The sequence below is a fragment of the Micrasema longulum genome, unplaced genomic scaffold, assembly GCF_059751315.1.
Source record: "Micrasema longulum isolate JH-2025_06_02 unplaced genomic scaffold, ASM5975131v1 h1tg000715l, whole genome shotgun sequence".
In the NCBI taxonomy this organism is placed as follows: domain Eukaryota; kingdom Metazoa; phylum Arthropoda; class Insecta; order Trichoptera; family Brachycentridae; genus Micrasema; species Micrasema longulum.
This window is the reverse complement of record NW_028277911.1, coordinates 25,761-45,811: the sequence shown is the minus strand read 5'-3', so window position 1 is coordinate 45,811 and position 20,051 is coordinate 25,761. Positions and strand designations below refer to the sequence as shown.

At 31.3% G+C, this 20,051-nt stretch overlaps 1 protein-coding gene across 1 annotated transcript in view; it reads left to right on the top strand.

Annotated features, from left to right (window-relative positions):
- Positions 1 to 4,215, top strand: part of Cht7 (chitinase 7) — a 191,740-nt gene extending 187,525 nt beyond the window's left edge. The window contains exons 18-19 of the mRNA XM_088229834.1: positions 1,636 to 1,837; positions 3,176 to 4,215. Coding sequence (XP_088085960.1) covers positions 1,636 to 1,837; positions 3,176 to 3,393 — 420 coding nt within the window. The 3' untranslated portion in view covers positions 3,394 to 4,215. The remainder of the gene's footprint in view (positions 1 to 1,635; positions 1,838 to 3,175) is intronic.
- The last annotated feature ends 15,836 nt before the right edge of the window (positions 4,216 to 20,051 follow it).

Below are 20,051 nucleotides of genomic sequence, written 5' to 3'. Positions count from 1 at the left end.
CTAATTAAATCAGGTGTATTTCCGTGATACCGCTTACGAAAATTAAAACAAAATATTTTTTTATAATTTGACTGCCTAAAAAAAGTTTTATAAAACTTTCAAAAACCCCATCAACATAAATATTTACTGTCATTTCGCGGGGTAATTACTACAACTAGGTAACTTCAAAGTTAGCATTATTTGTGAGTCACTCATTAAAAACATGTTTTTTTTATCCTCCTCTATGAATCCGAATGGATCTGATCTGATCCATTCGGGATACTTCGGCATCACTCAGAGCTACGTCTCCCGTTCGGGATGTTTCGGTATTACTCAAGCGCTCATTATTAATTAGCACTGTTTAATCTCGCGACGCTACATTGGCCCTAAGTAGCGCCTACTAACGTCACTCAATATCAATATTTTTGCTTTCATTGCAGTATCTCGGCAACGCCATAAATGTCTTATAAAGGCATTTATTTATTTGTTTTCTTTCCATACCCATATTATTCACATAGAAATATAATTACAAAAATACATCTTAAAATTTAGCTACAACATGAATTAGAAAAAATATTCACAAAGACTACAGCGTCTGAGCGTGAGCCATTCCTTTTGTAATTATTAAAAAGTTTATTGCACATATATATGGAATGACATGACCATAAAAAGAAAACAAAACAAAACAAAAGAAAAAGAAAAACCATATTAACATATGCTGAAATCACGAAGATATGATTTATTTGCAGTATAAATTTATTTTTAATTTTAATTAATTTGGTATATTTCGATTAATACTTGTGTGGATAACGAGTAACGTATCTCCATTCGACATGTCTGCTATTTACGAAGCCACTTCGGGTAGATTCCGAAATATCCCGAATGGATAACGCGTCGGGTATTTACAATCATTAGACCCGGCCTTGATATCACAAGGGCGTAACAAAACGAGGAAGAAGATAGTATTTGACAGTCCTATCTCTGTTGCTATCGCTTCGTGTCACTAGAAGTCAAAATCTGATATTTGTCAAATTCTCTTAAGCGACTTTTGTTTTTATGCTCTAATGTCCAGGGTTTATAGATTATTTAATTTGTCACACAACAATTCCGGCTTTTTGTAGATTCTTTCGCCATTAACGCAGTGTGGTATAAAAATGTATTGGCATGGGTTAGCTCAAGGTCTTATAAGTTGGTCGTCCTTTAAATATATTGTATACTATTATTTTATTGCACTTGTTTGTCTTTGCTACATAGTTTTATGTTCATTTCGTACAATTTCTTGCATATATGTTTCATCATATAACTGTTGTAATTAACTAAGGCAAATATATACCTTTCCTTTTTACCTTCTCTTCTCTTCATAGTATAGTTTAGATATTTGGTCAATTTTTATTTCTTGAAAAATATATACATATGTTTTTCAAAATTTTATTCTATAAAGAAAATATTATAATATGCCAACAATATGTTCAGTTACCACTGATTTTTTCAAAATAAACGTTTTGGGTAGGTAGGAAGAAATTGCCTTAAGGCAATATGCCTGCCCTTATGCATGTGTATGTAAACTGTAACGAATTCAATTAAAAATAATTCATTAATTAATTTATATAGAAGGTGTAAGTAATATTATTATCTAACTGTATTTTGTCCATTTAGATGGCCTGGTTGAAGGAAGAAGGTTTTGGAGGAATTATGATCTGGTCCATCGACATGGATGACTTCCGCGGACAGTGTGGAACAGGAAAATATCCCCTCATCAGCGCCATGAGGCAAGAACTTGAAGGATACAAGGTCAAGTTGGAATACGATGGTCCTTTCGAGAACTACAACCCCAGTGGACAGTACACCACTAAAGATCGTAAGTAGAAGTCAATATATTATAGTATAATATATTGGTTTAAAGGATATGGAAATTCGTCATTACGGTTTGCAAACGTAATTTTAATTTTGTGTATTTATTTAAAAAAACATAATAGAAAATCCAAATCGTTTATTAAATACATGCGATAGGTACTTATAATTAAATTTGTAATATGAATTAGAAAATATTACATCATTATTAAATTTTTAATAATGTCATTCTGAGGAAAGCCTCGCTATTATGCAATATGCTAACATTTGGGGCGATACTATTTAACAAATAAATTATTCATAAATTTTTGAGATCGATTTCCATTGTCATTTAATATTATTCATTCCCAATAAGACTGTATTTTCTTTGTAATTTGTTTACTAACCGGTTTTTTCCCACGGCTTTGCTCGCGTGATATTAGGGATGAATCAGTCAATAAATTAGTTAAATAAAATGTAGTCTGTATCGATTTCCGGTCTTCCAACTATCGCTTTTCAAAAACAATAACTGTCCTTTATTCTATGTCTACGTAATATCGTTTTTCTGTTTAACAATATTTTCTTCTTTGACTAAGAATTTCCTCGAGGTATTTTCCGGGTATCTCATTTCTCCGGCTATCCTTATGCAAAAAAAATCACGTCAATCGGTCGCTCTGTTGGGGTGTGACCACTGAATAGATAATACAGTATATCTGTGGGTGTGACAGACATTATTATTATATTGTATCACAGTATGGATTTATTCAGAATTTCTTGATTATAAACATATACTATTAGGTTTTGAACTACCTTTCTTCAAATAGTAAGTGAATGTTTTTATACCAATAAACTTTTTTCAATTAACTATAAATTGTAAGGGAAGCCTATTAAATACTTAAATTCAACAGAACTTTGATCTCAGTAATTCATTTTCTTGCACACAATGTTGCATAGGGCACTGCATTCAAATCGCAGCATATCAGGGATCAGATGCTTCGGATAGCAATCCAAGAATAATGAATAATCGCAGAGAAAATTTTCTTATTGAATCATTATTTCACGATGACTATTGCGAGAATCGAACCCGAGACCTTAAACATCGTGGATAAATACACTAACTAATATACCTCGGGGTCAAATAATCAGCACTCTATATCCTTGTTCAAGATGTTTACCTGAGAAAAGCCATCAATACAAAAACATTAATCCGGAGTTCTAGTCCTTTTTCACATACTGACAGAACCTACAGAAAAGGTTTACATATTTCGTTCTCAAAAATATAAGTATTTAGATTCAAAATTTTATGTCTTTGTACAATTGATGAATCTGTCTCCTTCTAATTATGTTCTTCTTTCTCTCTCTTAAGCCAACGAGGTGACCTGCGATGAGGAGGATGGCCATATATCCTACCACAAGGACAAGGCCGACTGCACCATGTACTACATGTGCGAGGGAGAGAGGAAGCACCACATGCCGTGCCCGTCTAACCTCGTCTTCAACCCCAACGAGAACGTCTGTGATTGGCCTGAAAACGTAGAGGGCTGCATGCAACACACGCAGGCCCCCGCTGCCAAGAGAAGATAAATATCATTAATTTGTATTTAATTATTTAATAATGGCAGATTGACTGTCAACCAATGAGATAATCATATCGAAGGTCCAAACGAATAAAGTAGTTACAAAAAATATCATTTTACAGCTTAGAGAAATTGGGTTTTTGAGAACAGAATCAATGTCGTATAAAATATAAGACCGACGTTTTTTGCTACCCGCCTATCAAATATACCAAAAAATAGGATTTCATACAATATGGAGATTGCTAGAGTTTTGAATCAAGATGCATGAGTATTTTGTAGGTATCATTTACGTTTTATTTTTCCAATACATTCCATTCGTTTTCCTTAAATGTCATATTTGCAATTTTTTTAAATTTTAAACAAAAGAGATAACAAGTTTAGAATACCTGTTAAAAATAAATCTCTTTTTTGCGTTCTTCTGATTAACTAAAATATAAAAAAATTTTAGCCATTTTCAACAAGTTGTAAATGTGAGAAATGATACATTTTAAAATATTGGAATTGCATGGGTGAATTGCCAATGAAGCCCTAGAGGGTGGTTTTTTATGCGACTATTTCAGTGCACGATACAGAAAAGGGCTGCCAATTGATCATTTCATTGTTTATTGCTTTATTTGGAGAGCTTATGTCGAAAAAAAACATTTTTTATCAGAGTTTCAAAAGCATTTCATATTTTAAATGTTCCTGTCAGCGGTACAGAGCTATAAAATAGTTTTCTTTTCTTAAATTAATTGTTAGCCTATTTAACTTAGTACATTATAGATACATATGTGTTTAAAAAAGGCAGGTTTAATAATAAAAACCCAATGGTTTCCTTACAATACAAAAAGTAAGAAAATTGAGGAGTATAAAGACAACTGTTATTTTATTGCTATTATAAAATAAATCATAAAATATTCATTAAAACCGAAACGAATTGACTTAGTCTTTTTGGTCATTTAATATCTTAATTAAAAATAAGATGAAAACTCGTGTAACTAGTTTTAAAGCTTTATTTGTCGAGACCTTCGATATCAAATAAATGGAAAATATGAGTTGTTTCGCCCGGTTAAGACATTTATTATTTTGTTTCAGTAGATAGCTTAGCATAGCGAAACAAAAAAATATTTTGATGCAAAATAGTTGACTACAATATTTCATCGAACGATTACTGTTAAAAGACATTATCACAATACGTACAAGTATTTTTTGTTGAAATTTACTATTTATATATTCACAAAAAAGTAATAATAAAAATTTAAACCTCATTTTATTTCTAGCCAAATAAAGCAAACATTTAAAGTTTTCTCGGTTAATTTTTTATTTTTAAAGTATTTTTTCAAAATGCAGAATACAAAGATTTGTTTCCAATTTACCAGTTCAGTGAAAAATTTAATTTTTCAAACTTAAGCAGTATTTGAAAAATGACACCATTTGTATTTATATCATAAATAAGAATATTGTTTAAAGAAAAGCCTTGCTAATTGTATATTTAATGTAACAACATGTAAAATATACACATATGAATAGTATTCTAAAGGCATTTAAAATGTTAATTTTTATGTACGAGGCTAAAAACATACTTAATCTTTGGTTTTATAAAAAGCCAAACTTAAAATTAAACATTTTAAAATAAATAATAAAATGAGATTAAAAACGAACAAATTATTTCATGTAATTAATTATACTTTAAAGAATTCTTAGATTGTCATGCTAACTTTTAAATACTGCCACTTATGATAGTATAATTTATGATTCCACTTTAATACTCTTCTACTCATAATTTATCCAATTTAAATGAATCACAAAAACAATAAACCAATCAATACTTTTTAATAAATCAAAACAAAACTGCCATTTGCACAAAACGCTCTCTAAGGCTAAATATATAAGTATTATTTTTATGTGTTTATAAAATAAACTTCATAAAAAATTAGTTTGTGATATTATATTTGTATATTCCGATATCAAAAATCGCTAAATATATAAGAACTTGTTATTCTTATTAGCTCTTTTTACACCTTTCTTTCTATGCACAACGAATATTATTTTGTCATTTGAACAAAGTATATTTGCCCCAATCACTATGCAGAAAATAATTTGTTTTTAAAAATAACATATGTTCTTCGTACATTTCGTAGGTTTTAAGTAAGTAAGATAATGTAAGGATAATTGATATTTCGTTTAATAATATGTAAACATAGGAATTGTACATATTTTAGCGAGTAAATAAATATAATATTATAAAACATTCGTTTTATTTTTTAATTTAATAATTAAATTGATTTTTATGTTGTCAATGAGGATTTGGTTCAAGAAATAAGAGCGAAAGACAATTGCGAAAATTCATGTAAAAACAGCATATGATGCAATAAATACATTCTTTCAAAAGAAACCTCAAAGAGAATGGATATGGATGAGTCCTGATTGGATTACTATAAATAAAATCGACTATATAACAGCCATTTAAAGCCAAGAAAAGTACAGGGTGTGAATTTATTAAATGCATTCTCAACTGGAAGTGATCATAGGTTTTCTTAATCCTTTTCTTAATGTTTTTACATCTTCACACAGTCCATGTGAATGTGATAGTTTACTTCATAAAAGAAGCCTCATCCTCGTGGAACCAACGGTTAAACCTGAGGATGTTAAAGAGATCGCCCCCTACCTAGTCAACCGATACTCTACGGATCTCAGCTTCGAGGGGGATATTTAGCAAAATGAGAACTCTCGCCTTCCACACAGCAGCCAGGTCTATCGACCCAGGTCTATCGACCCAGGTCTATCGACTCAGGTCTATCGGTCTATTCGCCTTCCAAGCCCAGGCTTGAAAAGCAAAAACTATTCACGGAGACCCGTCACAACAGATCTCTACAGGTCGCAGTGACGTCAGGAGCTTAAAGCATAGCACTGACCCCTAATTCCAAGAATAAGAATAGAAACTGGGCATTACTTATAAACCTGCTATAAGGTTGTGCAGTAATTTATCGATCTCGTGGTGTAGATGTCAGCGCGTTTGGCTAATATGCAAGAGATCTAGGGTTCGATTCCCGACTGGACTGGAACCTGTAGCATAAGACTAATCATCTCAGCTTTATGTAGCAAAAGGCTTTAGGCGGCCTCCGTGGTGTAGTGGTCAAGACGCTTGACTCACGCACGGAAGGTTCCGGGTTCGATTCCCGGTGAGAACACAAAAATTTAAAAATGTGATTTTTCTCAAGCCTGGTTGTTCTGTAATGTAATTCACCACTGTAATTGGGCCTTCTGGCCTGTTGTGGTGCAAAATAAAAATAAAAAAAAATAAAAAATAAAAACATTATAAATGTACACTGTATGGTCAACTTTAGTTGTATTATATATTATAATGTGCAACTGTGTGACCAATATTCAAACGTAGATATATTTTGAATAATATGTATGACATTTACATTTCTAGTAATATTTCTGGTAAAACTTATGTTTTGTATGATTAGTTATTTTATGTTATGTATAATTTTTATTTGACAACATTTACAAAAACAAAATTATGTAAAAGCCTCTTATTTGACTTAATGATATGTATTTATGGTAAAATTGTATCTTATAAATGTCTGTTGGCTTTCCAATGAATTTTTTTTTAACTCACCAAGGTGTACAAATGCAGTGCACTTGGTGCGGAAAGGGGATGATGATGGCTAAATTATGCCTAGGCATATTGGTAAGTATAATTTATTTGGTAGGTATAACTTCATACCTAAGCATACCCTTATACCAGGTTTATAAATAAAGCCCGCTGTTGGTCAAATTGTGTAACTCTAGAGTGAACTTCTTTTGACGAATGGCAAACATATGAAAGCAAAAAATTTACTTTGAGATGGTAATTGAAGTAGTAGAGAAAATACTCGACGTAAAGGATGAAAATAACATTAAATTTTAAAATCAACATGTCCATTTGTTATGTACTTGTGTGGTATTTAAGATGTTACGTTATTACGTACTTGGGAGTACTTATACTGGTTTATTATAAATAAAAATATATTACTAGTAGTTGGGCTCTAAGCGTATGAATGTTTAGTCAAAGAGAATTTTAGAATGAACTTGCCAGGACATGTGAGTATGCAGACGACTGCAGGTATGTTGTTATTACCAACTCCTTACAATACTTAAGGTGATTCTAAACGAAAATATTAAACTAATTATTCGTAGATGGCGCTTTTATCACTTCTTACTGAAAAATGCAATTTTTACGTTTATTTTCAGTGGAAATTTTACGAAACTTTGTTTGCTGAAACTATTCACTATATTGATTGTAACAAATACCATAGCAAATCTCCATCTTAAAACATGCTGTGCCATGTAAAAAATGGAGACTATCATAAACAGAGAACACTCTGTTTTCATTTTACATTATTTGGTTTTATATAGATTCCCTGTTATTAAGTATGTATATTTTTTTTTTTGCAATAAATTTGTAAATAAATAATAAATAAAAATATAATTTAGGACAGGGATAGAGAAAACCTTAAAAAAGGGAATATGGAAGTCTAGGCATTTACAGGGCTTATGACCTGTCATTGGCTAGTTTAAGTGGCCACTTTACACACTGTGTAACATTCACCATTTTGCCTATGTTTGAACATCCATATTTCTTCAATTCTTCCATCTGTTGATTTTAGTGAAATTAAATAGCTGAAACTTTTATTGTTGTGAAGAGTATTTCACATACTGGGCAACGCCTGAAAACAATTTTCCAATTTTTAAACTTCTTCTTGGACCAGTTGGTTTCATTAAAATATTTGAGTTTGTCTAAATGTTCGTAGACAAAATACTGGATTTCACCCCCAGCGGGAGTCACATAAGCCCTGTAAATGCCTAGACTTCCGTATTCTCTTATTTAAGGTATTCTCCATCCCTGTTGTAATTTGTTAATATTAATGACTCCCGAGGGGGTGAAATCTAGTCTTTTGTCTACAAACATTTAGATAAACTTAAATATTGTAATTTAATTTAGGTTCTTTTCACATAATAATGTACAAAACAAAAAATAACTTATCTTATTTGTTGTTTTGTAAACCATTTTGTGTAATTTATTGTTTGTTTTGTTATTTCGACTACTGAATTTTCAGTTCTATTCTTTTTTTATGATTTATTCGGATAACCATCGGCTACATTTATCATATGTTAACAATAAAACAAATAAGCCAATAACCGGTTTTCACAAGAATGTAGCTTCATTTGTAATTTTGCAATATCATTTCTTAGCTGTGTAGCTGTACAAGTGTGTAAATATTTACTGAATAATGATTAACTTGCTTTATAAGCTTAATACAATGAAAGCATCCACCCTTTTCCCGAAACTGTTCAAAAAGACTTGAGTCCTTCTTCAGTCTCACAAATAAATTTCAATTTTTTTTTTTTTTTAAACTTATTCAGCGAAAATTTGATATTTCTTTACAATCAAACCGCGAAAATGACAAAACAAATAAACTTTAAAAACTTTTATTGTACCCCTCACTGCAGTATTGTCAGTTTGTGATCAATCAAATACACATGGTCAGCACAATCACCTTTTTCTAATTTCCCAGTATGACAGTGGAGGAATACAGTGTTAGTTCCAAATTGAGACCGCGGCCGCACGCTCCAGATCCCGCATCGGAAAGGAAGAAGAACGTAGTAATACAAACAAATCTAATACAAACAAATATAAGCTTAGTAATAATAAACCCAGTTTTGAACAAAACGCATAGCAGTTGTGGGTTTACCGATAAGTAGAATTGAAAATACTGGTTTGACCTATCCGGCATTGCCTTTTTAACTCAATTTTATGAAGGCAGTGGGATTGACCGTTACTTCACATATTATTGGTTGTGTTAGTTTAAAACTTAGCACTTAGCATTAGCAACAGTACAAGTATGTAGGGAAAGACACGGTTATTTTGTATAGATAGATAGATAGATAGATAAATGATATTAACAATTTTTAAAGCTTTTATATTGTAGGAACTATTAAACGTTCATTTTTATGAGCAATGGGTTTCAAACTGAAAATAAATAATAAAGTCCATGAAATAAATGTTTTTTTTTTTTGCACCACAACGAGACAAGAAGCCCAATTATAGTGATTGAATACAGCACACCCAAGCTTGAGAAGAATCACATTTAATTTTTGTGTGGTCACAGGGAATCAAACTCGGAACCTACCATGCGTGAGTATAGCGTCTAATCCGTACACCATGGAGACATCCTGTGACATATATTACGTCCCTTCAATCAAATAAGTTTAATTTTAGTCAAATGTATTTAAACATGGCTTAAATATAATTTATGAGGACATCTGGAATTCGCTCCGAAACCCGAATCCGGTTGTTAAATTTAAAAAATGCACTTTTCTGTGTAATGCCGACGTTTAACATAAGCAAAAAAAATAGAGATATGCTTGGGACACCAATAATACTCTTCGTATTTTAATTTAGCGAGTTACATGAATATATTAAAAGATTATTAAATTTAATGTTTTTTATATATTTTTATTTTGAATCTTGATGTAGGGCACACATTTTTTATGCGTACTCTTATAATAACAATGTACATATGTATAAATACCTAGTTTTTGATTTACATTTTTTCTCTTTATAAAAGTTTTATTCCCATATAATATTTTTTTACCGACTTATTACCGGTTATTTCACCCTTTATCTAAATGGGAGTCTTACTTTTACCTTTTTTCTGGTATTGCGATCATGTTCATGTTAGCTTTGATAATTTTTAAAAAAAAATCTCTGTTTTTTTATTTTAGAATTAATAATATTATACACGAATATCATCGTATTGTAAAATATTTTTGCCTATATGTTAGTAGGTACTTTAAATTCATTGAACATCAAATTTACTCTTGTGTATCGGTTTTTTTTCAAAATAATTCTTAAGGCTTTGTTTTGTAGTATAAACTGTCTTGGTTTGATGAAAATAATTTTCTGCTACAGTAGTTTTTTGTGGTTCAATAATTGTGTTGTAAATACTTTTGCATGAATCGACAAATCTTCTAATTCTTCTCAAAATCGAAATTTATTCTGCAACCTTTTTATTACCATCTTAGTATTTTAATAAAATAATTGTTTTAAATCCATCATTAAATCCAAATATTTAATTTCAGGACTCGAGTTTTGACAGTTGTAAATGTCAGTTTGTTCTCTGTTTAGCTCCCGTAATTTTGCAATATTAGCGTGTTTTTGTGATAGTTTTCAAGGTTTATTTAGTTTTTTGATGGTTGCTGATAAAGGAGTACTTTCCAGATAAGACAAATCTATGTTTATTTCATTCTTTTGATCATAATTTCAGTTTTTTGAAATTCATACCACTGTCTTTTTCGTTTTCAGTTGTAAATTGTAACAATAAATTTTGTTGTTTTTTTTATTTGTTATAAAATTTTCTAGTGACATATTATTTAATTTTTTGGGAACATAGAGATAATCAAAACGGGTCATAAAGAACCTCCTAAGATCCCCTTTACATATTCACAAAATACTTCTCTACCCTCTTCCCCAATTTCACCAAATAAAGTAAGAAAACTATGTAGAAATGATTCTGTCAAAGATTGTTTGCCATCATGTTATAGCGAGAATAGGTCAAACAGGCGAAGTGGTGTGGTATAGTTAAATATGTGTTCGGATCTATCGGTTCCCATATGGGCAATGCGATTTATGGAGTTGGGATTTATGTCTCAAAATTGATTGATTCCTATTTGTGAAAATCAGAATGAATATATATGATATTATAATCAACAATTATTTGTTAAATTACGTGCGTACTGGCAAAAGTTAATAAATTTATACTGTTGATTGTTTCAGCATTTACTTTGTAAAAAAAATATATTTTGAATTTATTTAAAATGTTAAATTTTAAATTTTATACATGATGGGTTATTCAGAATATCTGAAACTTAAATGTGTTAAATAATATATTAAACTCTTATGTGGTATAAATTACAAAGTGATTCATTTGAAATGAATTTATATGGAAGTCTAAGCATTTACAGGGCTTATGACCTGTCATTGGCTGGTTTAAGTGGCCACTTTACACACTGTAACATTCACCATTCTGCCCATGTTTGAACAGCAACATTTTCTCAACTGTTCCATCTGTTGACTTTTGTGAAGTAAAAGAGCTGAAACCTTTATCACGTGGGTGAGATCACCTACTAGGCAACTCTCAAAAATGTTTTCCCTCTCTGCTGAAATAAATTTAAATAATTATATTTATTCTTTAGGGGCACTATAAAATACCGCGTTGTTGTGTGACAATCGTTCGTCGTGCTATAAATTAAAATCCTTTTAATTTTTACCATAAACGAATTCTCCCAATGGTTGCGCTCTTCATTAGCATTTTATTTTTAACATTCATTTAATTACCGCCAAACTGCAAACGCAGTTTTTTGTATAAATTTTTCTTTTTAAATATTTTAGTAACACAATAATAAAATGTATAACATAAAAAAATCTTAAATATATCAACAAAATAAAAGTAAAAAACAAAGTTTCAGTAAATTAATTTTTTTTTTGAAACCAAAATGTATAAAAAATAATTTAAAAAAACAAAATTTTCTTGAACACTGTTTTAAAATTGTTTGGGCTATGTATAGCGTGTGAGCTCGCCAATATATGACAGTAAAAATTTTATTGTCTTTGAATTTCCTAGAGTTTTAACCATCGAAAAAAAAGAAGATTGCAAATAAAATCAACAGACAATGGAAATTTGATGTGTATTATTTTAATAGATTGTTTATAACAGAAAAATACATAGAGAAATATGCATTTTTATTTTTTGTAATAAAAACAGTCTAGTAAATTCGAGTAAATAAAAGTACGCTTTATATTAACAATATTAATTAAAATGCAAAAATAACATTGAATACTTGAAAAATAAATATTACTGAGTGTTACAAACGTAATTTAAAAAACGGATAGCGATTAAAAGTAAAAACTATCTTTAGTTTAATTCTTATAGCGATAAATACATAAACATTATAAAACAGGAGTTATACAAATACAAAAATAATATTGTAACTAGGCGGCTACCTACACCGTTAAATTTCGAAACACCACGCAATTTCTTATTTCGGCTACGCTATGTAAAATGAAAAAAAATATTTAAATTAATAATTTCATCACGTCATGAAGTCGCCCCTGGGTAGCGCCTGCTAACGTCAATCAACAAAAACATCCTCGTTTTAATTACAATATTTCGGCTACGCCATAAATCTCTTTTTTAAAATAATTTCTCACGTCACAAAGTCGCCCCTGGGTAGCGCCTGCTAACGTCAATCAACAAAAACATCCTCGTTTTAATTACAATATTTCGGCTACGCCATGAATCTCTTTTTTTAAATAATTTCTCACGTCACAAAGTCGCCCCTGGGTAGCGCCTGCTAACGTCAATCAACAAAAACATCCTCGTTTTTATAACAGTATTTCGGCTACGCCATGAATTTCTTATAAAAAATGACAAAACGTCACAAAGCCACTCTCTGAGTGTCGCTACTGACATCATTTACAAAAACATAATTATTTGTGGTTTTTTCAGGTACGCAACATTTTTTTTAAATACACCTACCTAACCGATAAAAAACTATTAGTAATTAAACCAAGGTGTGCTTTAAAGTTCCGTATGGCCAAATAATATTATTTATTATTAGAATATTATTGAGATGTAGTTCAAGCATTGCTGCATTCACGTTGCTTTACTTCTGAGAGCTCAACTGCTATGTTTTTCTATGGTTATGTTAATGTCATCTGTCATGTATTGGCGAGCTCACAGGCTATACTTACGCCAATTGTTTTTGTTTTTTTATTTTTTATACACTTAACTTAGAATTCAAGAAAAAGATTTTCACGTGAAAAAAATGATCAAGCTACGCTGCGATTGGTGTACCAATGCAGTGCCCTATGCCCCACTTGGTTCTGAAAGGTAATAATAAATACACGTCATAAGAAAACATTGATTAAATAAAATGAAAATGCGGGTCCAAAGTCCGGAGACGAAAACAGAGTAACGGTAACAATAGCAAATGTTGTGAGTGACAATATTATGTTTAATTAGTGTGGATATTGTGACGCTAATGACGGTTGCTGCGAACGCTAATTATTATTTAAGCGATAGTTGACAGCGGCAGCTACGCCGCAGAGTCGAAACATTGTTTATAACATAAATCTTCATAATATTACATAAGATAGAATCAGATGCTGCCCCGGTATTCAAAGTTGGTTGCGCTGGCAGAGTTGATTTGTATGTTAAATGCTTAGAGTAAATACATCTTTGAGTTCGTACTATTCCGTAGTTTGTAAGAATTTTTAAAAAGGGGGCGTGGTCGTTTGGTTAGTGAAGACGTTTTTCGTTTCCAGATTTTTATAAAACAGGGTTGTCACAAATGCACGACTTTAAGCGATTTTTTACAGAGATTGGTAGGGAGTAGGAAGTACAATATAAACGTTTATTTTAATTTAGTAACAAGTTTAATGAAAACATTTTAAATCTATAAAAGTAAGCAAAAATAAACATTATAAATGACATTGTTGGGTACATAAATTAATTTAATAAACAAATATGCAATTACATATAGTAAAAAAGTAAACTTGCAATAAAGTAAATTTATTGAGTTTGAAAATTAACCAATTTGTTAAAATGTTGTCTCACTCTGACGGCAGGTTATAACTTACATCTTTAAAAACTGGTTAAACGGAGTCTCCAATTTCAAAATATTTTCCGAATTCGTTGTTTGATTTGAGAACTGAAAACAGTAATCTCTATTAAATTTTATATTTAAACTTGTATCTTTGGATACATTGAAGATGTCCCTTCCAATTTGGTGATTTGGAGAAATTTCGCCGTTTCACCGAAAAGGTAGGCAGAGAAGACAGAACGCCATATCACTCTGTCTTTGCATAAAGACCTCGCTTCCTCTATATTCATACATCTTCTCATGCACGTACACTGATTTTTCCGACTTTATGGTATTTAAATATGAAATAAATGTATATTTACACATAGCGAGTTAGGTTTTTGAAAACATGGGGGGTACGGAACCATTTATTATACGCACCGAATATTTTTTTGTCAAAATTAATGGATAGAAAGTGGTTGGAACACACCCAATTGTTGTTTTCAGGGGACAATTGTTCCGCTCTGTCAGATGGATCCATTTATTCCGCCTTATTTCATGTATCGGGAATCCAAAAAGAAAACCTTAATTAACTATATTATGCTTATAAATTTAATGATAAAATGATGACACTAATAAATAACATTTCAGTGAATACGTAATATTTTCAGGTAATGCACAGCCCTAGCAGTCTTAATTGTAAGAGCCGCTCCAAAACGTGGTCATAAAAATACCATTCAAAATTGGCGCAGATGTATTGTCATCTCTTTTAGTTACATTCAATAAACGACAATTTCACATTCTTTCAGTGTGATAAAAAGATAAGGAATGGTTTTCAGATGTCGGTTGATTCGGTAAAAAGTCGTCGAGTTTGCATGTCATGAACATTTAAAGAAAAATTTGGATTAAAACGATTTAATTTTTTTGATTTAAATTACAAAAATCCAATGTATGAGGTATTTGAATTACGCAGAAACAAATGCTATAATAATTGCTCAAATGATAGTACAAAAATAGTGGTGCATTTATGTTGAAAACTACCCAAAAACGTATTAATGTGAAAATTTATAATATTTGAAAAATACCTGTGATAACTGAAGCGTTTTCTCCCTTTTCCAGGTCTATTTGAACATCCTTTCATGGCACAAGTCGGCATAATGAATTTTGATGTAATTAGCACGAAATTCGTTACACAATCATCAAAATACCGACAGAGCGTTTGACAGTTCGAAGCAATACCGCCCGCGTACGTAAAAAATTAGCATCTTAAAATTCTAAGGACACAAGTCACATTTTTGGTGATTTCGAAATTTTTATGTAAGACGAGCTGAACCCCACAATGCGTTGCTTTTGCTCGATTTGAGTACATACTCGTATATATACATTAAACTAGAGGATCCGACATATTTTTTTCTGCCCGAACGTTGGTTTGCCTGCTATTAGCTGGTTCAGCAAACGCAAAATCTCGAAAAATTCGAATTTTGTGACATTTGACATTAAGATCGCAGCGCCACCTACCGGGTCATCAACATACCTGATTGAATTGTCAAAGCGTGCAAAAACTGTCCGTATTAAAGGAAAAATACTTTTCTTTGATAAGTCAGTATCTAGGTACTTGTTTATAATTAAATTCCAAATCTAAAAATTAATAATATTCAAATATTGAATTTAAGTAGGTTCCTAGGTACTTGTTTATGGTTGAATTCCAAAACCTAAAATAATTCATTTTCATATATAGAATTCTTTTTGCAAATGTAAAACGCTGGTCTTTCCACCAACAGGGATGCACTTTATTCATAAATGCGATGTTCGAAAATGTATTAAATGTCAGTTAATATTATTTTAGTATTACTAAAAATCTAGTTTAAAAAATACATGGGAAGAAATTTTAAGGAATTTGAGGTAAGAATCTGGTTGGGATTCATAACAACGAATGTCGTTTGTAAACATTTAAAAACAAACATTTTTAAACACAAAAAACAACATCCTTTAATTTTTTTCCTGTAATGTGCATTCTCGTTGAATGCAACCCTGGTAGGTCGATGAAAAAAAAATTTAGGCTTCTTACTTTTTAACTTTTTTACAGATTCGATTGAAAATTTTAATATCTACGAATAAGCGCAGCGCAAAGATTTACATTTTGCTGAAAACCGCACGTAAATTGGTTAATTTGGGTAACGTTAGGTTGGGTTCAGCGGCATCACACGTACATAAGAATTATATACATATATATATATATATATATATATATGAACACAATCAAAAGTTCGGTATCAATTATTGGATTTAGTTAAAATTACATATATGTACAAATATATTATTTATTTTTATGTTTCGGTTAACATAAATTGTGAGGTAATGCGGTGACAGGGTATTTCGATAAATAAGTAATAAAACATTTTTTTCTGTTACTGTCTGAAAGATGCATCCCCAATGCTATGCAAAAAAGACAACTGCATTTAGGACTTTTTATGCCTAACTAAAATAAACCAAATCAAAGTTTCGTTGTCATGAAAAAATATTATGTATCTTTTCGTTGATAAGTAGAAACCTTGGTACTTGTTGATAATTGAATTCCTAATCTAAAAATAATTTATTTTCAAATATAGAATAATTTTTGCAAATTTACAACTGTGTTTTTCTCATCAACAGGGGTGCACTAAATTGAGTAATGCAATTTTCAAAAATGAATTGAATGTCGGTTAATAATATTTTAGTTTTATGAAAAATCCAATAAAAAGTAATAAAGTGGTATAAATTATAAAGAAATTAAATAAATAATTTGATTGGAAACCAAATTTTTTTTATATTTATAAATCATAAAAAAAGTATTTTACAGATATAATACATACGAATTACATTCCCAGAAGTTACAACAACTCCATTCGGAACTTAAGTTATATCAACATTTAAAATAAAAAACGCATATTGAGAACAACAAATAAACAAACCAAGTTTAGCACCTTTAGAACTAAATATAACACAACAATATATTATTAGCCAAAAACCCTTTATTACAAAACCAGAATAAATTTATAAAAACGTTTTCAAAAATGAAGAAAGTGGTAAATCTAAAACTAAGGGAGATAAGGTCGTTAACATCACATGCCATGCAGACGATGCAGCCATAGTGGCAGTGATGATTAGAACACATCCATCTCAGTTAGTAAAACATCTGGATGCTTAAGAAATGTCGTATGGTACGCCGAACACATGCGGATTGAAGGCAAGATTCGGATATACAAAACGTATGTCAGACCAATCAGGGTGTGTGTGAGGGTGAAAGGATTTGTGTGTGTGTGGTAAGAGAGGGTGAGTATGCAAAAGAGGCGGGTATAGACAAAGAAAAAAACGAAAAACTCAGTAGAAAAACTTATTAAATAAATTAAATAAAAAGTTACTAATGATAATGGTCCTCTTGGTTTGCTGTGATGCTAAACAAGTATTTGAAAAAAGTTACTTTGTCATTGCAATGGTTTCCAAGCCTTAAGATAGATACTGTGGCGATGCATGATAAATTGCATTAAGCGCTGTTAGATATAATAAATATCCCTACATGAATTACGCTGAGTTACGCGTCTGTGGGAGAATCTGTAACCCGGTATATTTAGGTCACATTGACCAGAAACCAGTATCAATGTACTGAATATGTCCTCAATAAGGTATCCGTTTACTCAGACCAGCATCCAGCAGCAGATTTTATTGACAACCGGTATACAACAAATGTGGGTAGCACCTTTGATTTGAATTCACACGATCTGAAGTTCGAATAAATAATAAATGAGGAGGTTTAGTGTTACCAGAATTGATCATGACTTAGTTTTTTGTTTATATTCTCAAAACGCCCATTGAGCTGTGTTGAATTTTCTCTTGATAATACAGGAAAACTCCTATATCAGTTGGAGGTGGCAGAAGTATTTAGTACGCGTTGAATAAAATAAAGAATTTGGTTATAATTAGAGTAACAGCGATAACTGAATTTTATTTTATTATGTTACAGAGGTTTGTGGTCCTTTTAAACATCGTGTTCTTTTGTTCCTCGCGTGTCAATGGCGGCAATGAATTTAATGTTCTCCAGAATATTGGACTGGATTTGTCATTTAACCAAATAAAATTATTGACGGAGTCTTCATAAAATGCTGCCCTCAACTTGGCGAGGACAGGGATGAACAGAGTGGTATCATTCACCTTTGCCGTGATTATGATGAGAAGCCAAGGACGTCGTTCCTTCACCACAACGGTATGGTTGAAGATAAGTTCTCTCAAGCTATTGCGAAGATACGCTACCGACCTCCACCTTCAAGTTTTGGGTAGGTACATCGATATGTAATAAGGGGTAGCGTACGTCACGGTACACATATCCACTGACTAAAGTGACATAGCTTCATTTTGACTTCATTGTTGAAGATACATTCTCCCAAACGATTACGAAGATACACTATCGATTCAAATTCAAATTCAAATTATTTTTTCACAAAGTAACATAACAAATAACAAAGGATTTAAAACGTTAGATTGGAACTTTATATCAAACCAAGAACCTTTGAGCAATGGTTCGACATTATTAAGGTATAATACTCTCTAATAGCAAGAGTATTTGCCTCTTAAACATAGTTTCACTAATGTGAAAGATGTCGATCTCCAAAGTGATAATGTTCAGCTGCTTGACTGCTCTTCCAATCGGCATGACCAGAGGCAGGTTGGTTCTGGAAACCGGGAGGTAAAACAGTCTGTGCTGACGCTGTCGGAGATAGCCATCAGGAACATAAAAATTGATACTCTCTAAAATGCTCCCCCCACCATCATGTTTTGATGCAAGTACATCAGTTTGCACACACGAGTCTAGTACCCTTTGATACACATATCTAAGCGATAAAGGTGATAAAATCGTTGTTCCACCGAACAATTTTTCCATATATTACAATTAATTTAAAGTTTTAATCGTTCTGAGACAGAAATAAGTAAATTTTTGTGTCAAATTCTGACATAACTGTCAGTTTTTAATCCTAACGGCTAAATGCAGTGTCTAGATGCTGCTCAAACAATAAAACAAATTTCGATATCATATGTTTTACTATCTTCCGGAGTGTACGTATTGAGACTTAAAAGTAACCGGCTTTGTAATTGCTCCGTAGATAAATATAGACGATCGTTAAGCATAACGTTTTGGTTATTGTCAAAAGTCTTAAAAAAAACCACGTTTAAGTGAGCATTTTTTGCTTGAATTGCGATTTGTTGGAGTTTACAAATGCTTTGAAGAGGGCACTTTTTTATAACAGAAGCCTCTTATATTATAAAAATATAAATGAGAATTATTTTTAATTTTAATAAGGTACATTGAATTTTCGGGTTGATTCTTGCTTGGATTCGATAATATATGGCGTCGAGATGACAAGTCGGTAGAACATACCGAGGTAGATAGAGATAGTACCGAAGTTATGTGTACCGTCTCGATATGTGCAGACGAAGAAGGCGTTCATAACCGCAGTGCTGGTGCCTAGCGGCAAGACGAGTAAAAGAAAAATGTCATAACAAACGTACTTAAGCAGATTCATATTACCGATACGATAAAAAAACGACCTTTTCAATTGAATTTTCTAATGCATGTGGAGATATTTGTTTTTGCGGTCAAAATATAATGTATTTGGTACAACTATGTGATTGAATCGGTATTTGTTTTGAAGTACCACATTGTAATATCCCGCTATAAGAATAATTAGCACTCAATGTACGGGCAAGCTTTAATGTGTATCTTTGTGGTCAAGCTACTGAGGAAGTCAATCATAAGAAAAAAGTATTCAATGCAAATTATTTTTAAAAAACTCTGCTCTTAATAGCTTTTTGTCAATGTGTTTTGATTGAAGCTAAACATTTATGATGTGCCCCGATTTTCGTAAAGTGTAAATCGATTTTTCACAATAATTGTTTTAGTTTATTTTATTGCAGTGTGTTTCAGTGTTTCAGTGTTTCATTGCACCGAGTGATTGTAATTTTTATGTAATCATAATATGAATAAAACACAATAAAGGCATTCTAACCAGTATTTTCATATAA